Source organism: Sycon ciliatum, chromosome 7 (assembly GCF_964019385.1).
Source record: "Sycon ciliatum chromosome 7, ocSycCili1.1, whole genome shotgun sequence".
Lineage (NCBI taxonomy): Eukaryota > Metazoa > Porifera > Calcarea > Leucosolenida > Sycettidae > Sycon > Sycon ciliatum.
Genome location: NC_088649.1, coordinates 14,380,608 through 14,392,909, shown reverse-complemented (window position 1 = coordinate 14,392,909; position 12,302 = coordinate 14,380,608). Strand labels below are relative to the sequence as shown.

The 12,302-nt window shown below is 50.8% G+C and overlaps 1 protein-coding gene across 1 annotated transcript in view; it reads left to right on the top strand.

The window, feature by feature from the left end:
• Positions 1-398: 398 nt before the first annotated feature.
• The window catches only part of LOC135821069 (nascent polypeptide-associated complex subunit alpha, muscle-specific form-like), a 38,586-nt gene continuing 26,682 nt past the window's right edge, over positions 399-12,302 (top strand). The window contains exons 1-2 of the mRNA XM_065334131.1: positions 399-818; positions 5,302-5,377. Of these exons, the coding sequence (XP_065190203.1) occupies positions 780-818; positions 5,302-5,377 (115 nt within the window). The 5' untranslated portion in view covers positions 399-779. The remainder of the gene's footprint in view (positions 819-5,301; positions 5,378-12,302) is intronic.

The following is a 12,302-nucleotide window of genomic DNA, read 5'->3' as shown; positions in this document are numbered from 1 at the left end:
CAATCGGCAAAAGTGAAACGGGGCGATAATTCGACGCAGTGTCCGTCGGTAAATCTGGCCCTCGTAGATCGACCATGCATGGTAGACCTACTAAGTACTACATTGTACAAAAGGTAGTACATATACTAGTAGTGAAGTAAAGTAGTAGGTCTACTCGTGCAGGAACCTGTATTTTAGTGTAGAGGTCTACTAGTCAGGCCTCTACATCCAACCACTGCATGCATGGCGCATGGCGTGCATCACCGATCACTGTCTGCATGCGCTCTGCGCATCTGCACTGACCAATGCAACCCAGGACCAGGCAGTTGCTTACAAAAATGGACTCTTGCCCCGAAGAGTACATATTATTGGGTATATTATGCACTCTTGTTGCTACCTGCATGCAGGAATATTTTAGTTGTAGGTCAGGAGCCTCTGAGGAGGTGACCGTCACAGAGTGACACAAGAAAGGACCAAAAGTTCAGCAACACTGACTGTAGCGTAGGGCAGTACCGACAGCTCCTGGCCTGTGCTAACCGAGACTGACAATCATCACAACCGTGAAATGAGGTAGCTTGGGTCGGAGTTTCTCTTTCACCTGAAAGCTTCTGCTTTGTTCGTGTTAATGTTGTGTGAGGGGCGTTTGCAATTTTCCTCGCGTTGTGCCCATTCAAGCTGCTAGTATTCCGGAGGGTTTGCTTGTGTTTCGAAAAACCATTCACTAACATTGGCCGCCCACATGTATTCGAGGTCAAATTCTCCTGCGGCCTTGTGAATTGTCGAGTGTTTGGCCCTCGGCAATGGCCACAAGAACGCAGCGTCCCAGGACCCCAATGCAGGTGAGACTTTGCTTATGTCTGATTGTTCTACAACGAAAACCCCAAAACGATGCCCAGGAAATATCATTCTTGGTACGGGTTGAAAATTTAGGAATGCATCTCCGCAAATTGTGGCATAGTTTGTCGTACCCGGGAGCTAAAGTTGACCGTTGATCGTTGTACATCTTCTTGATGAGTGTCATACCATGTCTGATCACGTTGCTGGACTTCGAGTACACAGCTCAGCCGATACGTTTACGACGGTCGTCTGCCTCTTCATCAAATTACTTTGCCCTATTCAATTTTGTTGCAAACTTTGCGAGGCACCTCCGGGCTGCAACTCGGAACCGAAGATAGTTTTGGTCTTGCCGCTGCCCCCCACCCACCCACACACACACACCTTGTCCACTACCCTGTCTTCATTTTACGGCCTTGTTGGCGGAGGACAATATTTGAACAATGCAAACTTGTCTTTCGTCAGTCTGTGAACGTTTTTATCTTTCTGGTTGCCATGATGTGACCCCTATTCAAAGGAGATGGGCAGGATAGAAAAGCATAGGATTGACCCTATCGGGGTACTAGAACTGACCTACTGCACCTGAAAAACGTTTTTTATCGGACTATGAACCCTGACTGAGTCGTGGCCGCTGATGTGACTGCATACATGAACAACACTAGGACGCGAACATGGCTTTGACGCTGTTATCTCGAAACTAACCACGGTGATCTTGAGCCTTCCTGGCGTTTTGGTATCTCTGGTTGTGCGGTCCTATTGGCTGGGTGAGCTCCGTGTGATTTGACTTTCACCGATTGATCGGTTGATCGATCGGCTTTTGAAAAGAATCCGCTAACAGTCAGTATCGCCTATAGCGTTGGTCTTTGATTTTGAGCATTTTTGTCACTTAAAGCGATATATTACTATGACCGATACTGCATTTACTGTATGCGAGTGGGGTATCAAAAGACTCAGCGCGCCGTGCACATACACACTGCATAGTTGGTTGCAGCGTACGTCCTGTGTACTCCTACTTTGAGAACTTGATACACCCTATCATGCAGATTCGCCACAGCAGGAGCATCGCTGTGGAACAGTTTGCCTAGAGAGGTGCTCACCGTATCCAGATTGCAAGATTTTAACCTTTTGAGCCCGGGCCCATTGAAAACCTCTGCCACGCAGTAAAATCTTTAAATTCAATCTATGTGCGCAAACTTGATTTCAAACGATTCATGTATCCTGAGCACAGAACTGTTTTTAGTTTTGGAAATACGACAAAGATTACGAAACTTATGACCGTTTTTATAAAGGTAGTTTTACGCGAAATTGGTATTTTGAAATGTATGCACGCGCATGTAACTCCAGTTCAAACATACGGAGCGACTCGCATTTTTTTGTTACTGTACTCGTACATCCTAGGAGTCCTCTGTGCAGCGGTACTGGCAGCTCGACGCCACGCCACGTAAGAAACGCGATGTCGATGTAGTTCCGCACTGACTCGTGACGTTCTAGAACGTCACGCGTGTCACAGTGGCAGTGGTCATGACGTGTCAGAACGTCACGCGTGCTCAAAAGGTTAAGCTAGCCTGCCTTCCTTATGTATGCCTGGAATAGGTTGTGTTTCGTCAGGTTTTGACATGTTCCTTTCTTCTCAGTATTCTCGCTCGCATAGTACTCCACTTCTATGATAATATTGCCTATGCTGTTGCTCATTAGGATTTTGGCAAATTCTATCCTTCGCTTTCATATAACTGGGCCAGGAACCCGTTTGAACTTGCGAAGTAAAATAAAATCAATCAATCAATCAACGCCTATGCAGCCAAGGCTCCTGGCACACAACGTCATCATATGCTCACAATGGAGGTATTTTGGACAACTAATACTACAGGCAGAACTCCCGAAACAACACTGAGCGAATTTTTCACTAAGAAGTAACTTCCTGTTCGCCTCTGACACCACTTGATTATTATTTTTTATTTACTTGAAAAGCACATATAAACCACCAGGAAAGCTGACAAAGAAAAAAGAGTAAGACAAGACAGATAAAAAGAGAGCTGAGAGAGAGAGAGAGAGAGAGGGGGGGGGGGGGGAGTTCGGGTACGGTTTGAGGAGGACGAGACATTGAATGGTGGTCCCCACAGTCACAGATAGTAGCAGTGCTGGTGAGGCTACATTCCACATCAATTACTTTAGCCGACGCAAAAATAATGTAGTAGAGGCCTTTTGAAAATTGAATTTGATCACAATAGGCGATGTATTACTATAGACAATTATTACTATACGCGGTAACTGTGTATACTTAGGTATGGCAAACGAAAATGAATTTGAGAAGTTGATCACTATAGCTGCTATATTACTATAGCCGCCAACCGTATAGGCAATACGTACTGTATATATGCCGATGCATGTTGTCTTGGGAACAGAAATAACACAGTATGGATGGCAGTATGGATGGCTAGGTGTCACAAAGCCGGCCAGGATCAAAAGTGGCGTGCGGATGCGCCATTACACAATTCCATCTCAGCTGGCGCAGGGTGGAATACCTACCTGGAGCGCTTCATCGCGGAATGAGCCAACTACGGATCAGCTGTGGTGCGTTCCTCATGAACACATTCATCTAGGGGCAGTTGGCTTTCAGTTGCCACGTGGCAGCAATGTCACGTCGGGATGAATCGCAGCTTCTATGGCTCACGGTTTGTGCCATTTCCTGGGCACCTGCTAATGGACACCTCGTTCTGAAGGACACCGCTCAAACTCATCATACCGGGGTGGGTTTGATCGCGGATTGATCAAGTCAAATCGTGTGTGTACTGTATTTTCCAGAGTATAAGCCGCACGGGAGTACGAGAGAAGATAAGCCGCACTCAGATTTTCTGTCACGAAATTCACACATCCACCCCGTTCACCACCGCAAATTTGACCATCGTAGTATAAGGCGCACAAGACTTTTGGGAGGTGAATCATAGGTGTTTCAAGTGCGGCTTGTACTCCGTAAAATGCTTGCATGCTTACCTAGCTGAACTCCGTGGAAAGTCGACCGAGGACAAACATCCATGTGAACAAACCTTCAGTGCAATCAACTATTCCGTGGGTGAAATTTGACCTAGTGAGGGAACAAGAGGTAACTTAGTGCAGCTTAGTGGCTGTAATTCTGCTCCTCAGGGTGTTTGTCCTGGTGTGGGTCTTGCTTGGAGTGCTGGTGTCGGTTTCTCCTGGCGCCAGTGCACATGTTTTAATCATGGTTGTGAAGGTGCTGGGGTGGTGGCATTAGTGTTGACCTTGGTCACGGTGGTGGTGGTGGCACTAGTGTTGACCTTGGTCGTGGTGGTGGTGGCATTAGTGTTGACCTTGGTGGTGGTGGTGGTGGCATTAGTGTTGACCTTGGTGGTGGTGGTGGTGGCATTAGTGTTGACCTTGGTGGTGGTGGTGGTGGCATTAGTGTTGACCTTGGTGGTGGTGGTGGTGGTGGTGGTGGCATTAGTGTTGACCTTGGTGGTGGTGGTGGTGGTGGCATTAGTGTTGACCCTGGTGGTGGTGGTGGTGGCATTAGCTAGTGTTGACCTTGGTGGTGGTGGTGGTGGCATTAGAGTGTTGACCTTGGTCACGGTGGTTGTGGTGGCATTAGTGTTGACCTTGGTGGTGGTGGTGGTGGCATTAGTGTTGACCTTGGTGGTGGTGGTGGTGGTGGTGGCATTAGTGTTGACCTTGGTGGTGGTGGTGGTGGCATTAGTGTTGACCTTGGTGGTGGTGGTGGTGGTGGCATTAGTGTTGACCTTGGTGGTGGTGGTGGTGGCATTAGTGTTGACCTTGGTGGTGGTGGTGGTGGCACTGCTGCTATTGCCTGTTGTGCTCTTGCTGGTTGTATTGGTGGTCACAGTGGTGGTGGTGCTGCTGCTGCTGATGTTGCTTTGTTAGCTACGGTGATGGATGCTGCTACTGCTAGTGGTGGCGGCAGCAGTTATGGTGGTGATGATGGCGGTAGTGGTGGTGGTGGTGGTGATGATGATGGCGGTAGTGGTGGTGGTGGTGGTAGTGGTGGTGGTGGCGGCGGCGATGGTGATGATACTGGTGGTGGCAGCGGCGGTGGTGATGGCGGTAGTGGTGGTGGTGGTGGTGGTGGTGGTGGTGATGGTGGTGATGGTGATGGTGGTGGTGATACTGGTGGTGGTGATGGTGGCGGCGGTGGTGGCGGCGGCGGCGGTGGTGGTGGTGACGATAGTGATGGGTTATCTATCATATTGCAGCTTTGATGGTGATGGTGGCGGCGGTGGCGGCGGTGGTGGCGGCGGCGGCGGTGGTGGTGGTGACGATAGTGATGGGTTATCTATCATATTGCAGCTTTGATGATGATGGTGACACAAGTGCTTCTGGTGTCCTTAATCTTGTTGCTGTCGTTGTGGCTGCTGCTGGTGCTGCTGGTGCTGATGCTGGTGGTGGTGCTGCTGCTGGTGCCTTTGTAATCACTATAATATCCTGCATTTTCTTTTCTTTTTTTCCTTTGTCCAATAGAGATGCCAGCAACTGTGCCTCTTTCTTTGCCTTATCCTGTTGGCTCCGGCTAACATAAGGACGGCAAATGGTACTGGTAAGTTGTCTCGTGTTGCTGTCGTTGCTGTAAACACTTAGATGTGTATGTGTGTGTGCACGTGTGCGTGAGCGCGTGTGTGTGTGTGTGTGTGTGTGTGTGTGTGTGTATGTGCGTGCGTGTCTGTGGGGGGGGGGGGTATTGACTGGCAGTAGGCTTTTCATGCCTTGCAGCCGGTTTCGCTCGCGCGGAAGGACATTCAGTGAGCTGACGACCAGGGCGGGTAATTTGTTGCCGTCACCGTCTTCTTGCGTCCTTTCCGCATCCTCCGCAGTGGCGTGGCGAGCCCTCGGATCAATCCCCAGCCTGAAACAATGCAGTGGCGTTCGGCAAAACCAGTGGATTCCTGGATGAGAAAGGATACAGGTCACACTCGCAACAATTTATTCCTGCGCGGTGTATAGCTGGAATTGTGAATTTGTCGTGTTGTTTGGACCTGAGTGGCCAGTCGTCGTGCGGCGATGGTGTAGTGATGTTAGCTTGCTACGCATACTCCTCGTCGTTTCGTGAAAGTACGTCTTGTGGAGCCCTTGTGGGACGTTCGGTGCCCACCCTCCAGCTCAAGATTGTGCTTTCCTGGTTCATGAAGGCCGAAGCAGTACGCGTACAAACGTTATTGTTGAACAGAACATCATGTTCACATTAACTTTGTTCCTTTTTCAGTCGTTGCATGTTATAGTGGACCTACAGCAGACTGTTCATATGGTTTGTGATATTTCCTTCCTCTGTGAGTCCCTTTCCATCAATATGGCAGCTTGTTTTGATTCCCTTTTTTTCTATTCATTTTGCTGTACTTCCTGTTTTGTTTGCGCCACTGCCCCTCACTTTGCGCTCAGTTCTCTGAGTAGAGGGCGGCGTGACCCCAAAGGGTAGCTGATTGATAGTAGTAGTAGTAGTAGTAGTAGTAGTAGTAGTAGTAGTAGTAGTAGTAGTAGTAGTAGTAGTAGTAGTAGTGTCATGACCCGGACTCGACTCGTCGTGAAAGCGACCACGCAATGAGATTCAGCAGCCAAAAGCTGGGCTCCGAAATATTCTAGAGTTCTGTAAGAACCATGATTAGTCCCGCGAAGGATTTGGCACTTTCGTTAGTTGAGCAATCATGGCTTACAACTCGTGGCCTCGAGTCACAAGTGTTGTCGTACGGCGGCTACACCTTCAGTACAAGTCGTTAGCATTGTACTCACTACACTGTTGAGCTTGAGGGGACCCTGCTTAGTCCTGCAAGGGAGCTGATACATTTGTTAGTCGAGCAAGCATGGCACCTCTTCTCGCGTCGTACGACGTAAAGGGTCCTGCAAGTGCTTCGCGCACTGCGGACTCCGTTATCCCTTTTTGGGAGAGGTCACGGCTTGACCGTGAAGCACCCTACGGGGTAATGAGAGGGAAGAGCCTACGGGCAGGAGATGAAGGGTGACCAACGACCAAGGCAGCGTACGGAGGCGGCGTGCTCTAGCTGCAGCAACTTCCGACAGCATACTCCAGGCCCGTCGCACGAAGAGCCTCGGAGTCCTTTCATGTAATGTGGGTGAGCGAGCTCCCCGTATTGATTGATCATTCTTTGTACTATATTCTAGTTTGGCTGATTGCACATATTGCACCACTGTTTGTAATATAGAAATAATCCTTACGCATTCTTGCCACTGTATACTTTTGATCACATAATGTAGCATATATAAGGAGCTGTTTTGCTAACATTCATCCTCGATTCTCGGGGAGCTCACTACTCCTCTCGATTCTGAGAGAGTCACTCCGACTCTCTCCTGCTTTGGTCTTTTGACTCTACACACTTGATCTTTCGATCTAGTACTGCAATGGTTCAAATAAACACTGTTCAAGTGGAATTAGAAACCTGTCGTTCTATGTGAGCTAGCAACTTGGATGGCGACTATATTGGTCGTCTACCTGGGTAGCCACTAGACTGATCTAAGCCAAGTCACAAACCCGCCAAGCGCGGCCATGACAGTAGTAGTAGTAGTAGTAGTAGTAGTAGCAGTAGCAGTAGCAGTAGCAGTAGCAGCAGCAGCAGCAGCAGCAGTAGTAGTAGTCACATCCTTTATTGCTGAACCCACAAATAATTGTGATACAAATTGTAAACCATCCGAGGAAGAAGAGAAAGCCATTAAAAATAAAAAATAAAACAAAAAAGGTTATTGTACCATGCCAAACGGCTATTATTAAGTCATGTACCAATTGTAATACATGACGTAGTATAGTAGTCAAGCACCTACAAAATACTTTGCAGGATAATGTTTAAATTGCCTAGCATGCCTACAAATCCGCAGAGCATGCCAATGTTAAATAGGCCAACATATGAATACCGAAGGCGGTTACATGGACAGAAGGCGACATTGGTCGAGAAAAGATGGGCCTATTCTCTTCCTCAAGTAAGACGCTCTGCAACCACGGAGGCACGTGATTGACCACCTCAGCAAAACAAATGCAATTTTGCAGCGTAGCTGTGCCATCACAACAGCGTACTGGAGGTCACTATGCTTGTTAACCACCAGCTGAACAATGTTCTTCAATGCACGAGAGCACTCCGTGCCACATACGCCGTTTGTCGAAAATACGAGCGGAGTGAATGACCCCCTCTCGACATCGACAACACGCTGAAGATAGGCCCGCTTCTTCTGATGTTCATTCCGGGAAATCTGTGCAAGGACTTCCTGTCGCGACAGCAAAGATGCCGAGGGGTGAGTAACCCTCACATCAAAGAATGCATCTTGCTGTGGCGACCAAAAGCCCCTTGCACGGATATCCAATCGAGCCTCTGCAGCACGATTAGCGGTAGCGCCGTGAAGTTGTTCACCATCCAACGGCAAAAGCGGTGGCTCTGTTTGAACATCCGGGATGGCAGAAGTCATCACCTCCACCAGCACATCACGAAGCTCATTGTGTCGCAGACTTGGGTAGCCCCCTGTAGGGCATGTCAATGCATGGTCGACAGACATGTCTCTACCACACACACAAGTTGGTGGGAGGCCATCAATACCCCAGCCATAGCGCAGGGCGAGACCATCCCGGAAACATGCTTTATTTAGCGCAAAGCCGTTCACAGCCAGAGGCTCAGCCGTTAGCCAACTGGACACGCCAGCATCAGCAGCAATCTCCAACAGCACTCGCTGACATGGGCTGAGCTCAGGACGCAAAGCAACCTGAGCCTCCTTAGCCGCAGTAGCCATTCTCCGACGTTCGGCATTTCGCAACGCCATTACCTCCGCCTGCAAATCAGCCGGAGCAATGTCAGCATCAGGGCGACGAAGCAAATCAATCACCGGCCGTGCCGAGGCCATACTGGAGGTCCACTGATGCACTGCATGAGGCCCAATGGCAGGAATTGAGAGACCACCGGACTTAACAGGCAAGCCGATGAGACTCCGCTCAATGGCGGACATGTTCTTCCGACCAGTGATTGCTGGTATCAAATTGTTGTCAATCACATTATCTAGCCTGCCGAAAGCATCCGGCTCCGGCAAGCCATGTGAGCACATATGGTAGCGCCAACGCGACCTCAATCCACGGGAGAAAACAGAATATGCAGCATGTGGCTGGGTTTCCGCCAGAGTGGAGAGAGTACCGACCTCCCTGCACCATACGGAAACATGACGACACAGACTCTCCTGTACAAATTCCTCCTCACCAATGGCCCCACCAAGATAACGAACACCATTGGTCAGCACATGTATACCCGTTGGGTCGAACAGCTCTAGGGCTTCTGACTCCAGGGCGGGTTTCACCAGCAGAACTGTCTTGGCTGCATTAGGGTAATATCCATACTTCGGGCCAATCTCCTCGATTGATTTCCAAAACGAATGCACGGCCGCCAATCTGCCACCAGACTCGCCATCATCCGCGTACCAGCATTGGTTCACATCAGGGTGCTGTTCACGAAGTTTACAAATCATAGGAGCCACCGCAAGAGCAAACATGGCCATGGCCAGAGGGTCTCCCTGACAAGTTCCCTCGTGCGAGTACAATACTACGCCACCAGGAAGAAATAGTGGAATATCCGCACCATATGTATTACGACAAATTTTTTCCATCGGTGGACACACACGTGCGATATTATGCAAGGCGGCCTTCCTGTTGATTGCGTTAAAGGCATTAGATGCATCGATGAGTAAGATTGCATCAGTGTCATCGGCGAGATATTGTTCCTGGACGGCACGCACAGCCGCCTCACAAGCCGCCGGCGCACCAACACACAGCTGATGAGGGATCACGGCTGTCGCAATATCAGACGATATACACTGCAACACAGCCTTAGCGATGATCCGGCGAGCGACTTCCCCCACCGCAATCGGGCGCACACCTGGTCTCTTGTCCAATGCCACGAGCCGTGCCGCAACAAAAGCCGACAGAGAAGCAGGGTCTACATCCGTCGTGCATATCCTCTTGGCAGCAGCAGCAAGAGCGGCAGCCAAATTTGAAGAAGCACCTTTAAAGGCCGAGAGCATACGCTGCCAGGCCTGCACGTCCAGGCCAGACGGACCACCGGATCCCTTCATACTGTCAGCCACCCTCTTAATGCCTGCTGCTGAAATACCTTCAAATATTATGTCATTGACCGGTGCTGCATCATTCTCCAACAAAACGGTTTCAGGTGGCTCCACAGGAGTCGGGTGCTTATCGCGAAGTACATCCAGAACCGTCGCACCAGTGGAAGGTACTGCGATTTCATTTGGCTTGAGAGGTCTACCACCACCACCCTGGGATAAACCCGCCATGGCACGATGTAAGTTGCCACGGTGAACGAGATTCGCAAACACTGTATCCGACATAACATCGGACTCGCTAGCTGCATGGCTACCAATCGGAATATGAGCCTGTATACATCTCCCTTCCGAGAGCAGTTCAGAGAGATGACCAGACGACCAGCTGTCTAGTAGTAGTAGTAGTAGTAGTAGTAGTAGTAGTAGTAGTAGTAGTAGTAGTAGTAGTAGTAGTAGTAGTAACATCCCTCTGTTTCTGGAGGGTGGCCTGACAGTGTTGTCCAGGGAGGGGACCTGTCAGGGTGACCCCCTGGCAATGGCTTTTTATGCCCTAGCCATGTCCCCGCTGGCGCAGAGGCTGTCTCTTGCCTCTCCGGACTGTCGGCAACTGTGGTTCGCCGATGATGATGCTGCCGCCGCCAAGCTCGCATCCCTCAGAGAGTACTGGAGATGCATATCCAGCGTCGGTCCACGCTACGGGTATTTCCCAAATGCCCAGAAGTCTATCCTCCTCGTCAAGCCCGAGCTCGAGCAAACGGCGAAGGAAGTGTTCCACGGGACAGGAATTGCAATCCGATCGGATGGTGTTCGGTACCTGGGTGGTTACATCGGGTCCAATGAGTTTGTGGCGGGTCGGGTCTCGTCCCAGATCAACACCTGGCTAACGCTGATGAATCGTCTGACGGTGCTCGCCAAAACCCAACCCCAGGCTGCGTACCACGTCGTCTCGACCGCAGTGCAGGCGAAGTGGAGGTTTCTGCAGCGAGTGTGTGAGGTCCCTGCCGACGCCTTTGGTCCATTGGACAATGTGATCGTCCGTTTCTGCGAGGGCATTTTCGGTCGAGACGAGCTGCCGGAGTCTCTCCGTAAGCTGTTGTCGTTGCCTGTCCGCCTCGGTGGTCTAGGCATCCCCGTCCCGTCCGAGGGTGCCGCGAGACAGCTAGAGCTCTCTCGTGCTTCTACTGGCCCGATTGTGGAGTTCCTCGCTGCCGCGGGTGCGGATAATGCGGCATCGGAGGTCGCTCAGAGTCTCAGCCCCGGCACTGGGCTTTGTGCGGGTGATGCTTCGGGGCTTGCTCGGCGGCGGCCTCGGGTGGTGGATGCAATTGCAGCGTCCAGGGCAGTTGCCGGGCGCACACGCGCTCAGTTCCGTGAGTCCCTCGTGGACGCCGTCAGCGAGCTGGGACCGTCTCTAACACCACCTCAGCGACTTCTTCTCGACACCTCAAAGGAGAAGGGCGTTTCGACGTGGGTAACGTCTCCACCCTCGCACGAACACGGCACCATATTGTCGAAGTCGGATTTCCGCGACGGCCTAGCTTTGCGGTATGGTCTGGCGCTGCATGATTTGCCGACGTCGTGTATCTGCCGTGGGAGTCCCGATTTTACGGTGGATCATGCGATGACCTGCCCTGCCGGGGGGTATCCCACGGCTCGTCATAATGAGATCCGGGATTTGCTCTCGGAGCTTCTATCTGTCGTCGTCCCGGACGTTGAACGGGAACCAGTTCTCCTGTCCCTGGACGGCGAGGACGTCAGTGGATCTCATGCCGACCAAGCGAGAGTGGACATCCGAGCTCTTGGGTTTTGGACACGGCAGCAGAGCGCGTTTTTCGATGTAAGGGTGACCCACCCCAAAGCGTCTCTGCGGTCGTGTGCAGAAGTCAAGAGCCAACTAGCCCACAACGAACGGGCCAAGAGGCGGCAGTACGGGGAGCGCATCACACAAGTTGACCGTGGATCATTCACGCCGCTTGTGTTTGGAACGAATGGCCAGGCGGCTGTGGAGTGTGAGGTCTTCCTGAAGACGTTGGCAAGTCGTGTCGCAGAGAAGTGCAGAGACATTAGCTATGCCGTTGCCATCTCAACAATCAGGGCGAAGATCGGCATGTGTCTGCTCAGGTGGCAGATCACGTGTCTCCGGGGATCCCGCACATCCTACCGGCGAAGGGCTGCTGCTCTCCTTGCGGAGATGCGGGCTGCTGCTCGCTTCTGAGCCCTTGGTTTCAGTTAGCTCATGGTATTGTATCTACCTTTTAGTGTTGCCTTGTCCGTGATGTCGGTTGCTGTCAATTAATCTGTCAATGGGAACTTTTTAGTTTCAACAGTACTGTGATGTGTTGCTGGAGTAGTTTGCATTACAGGCAGTGTCCTGTCTTTTTGTATCGCTGGAGTAGTTTGCATTACCGGAAGTGTCCTGTCTTTTTCTTATA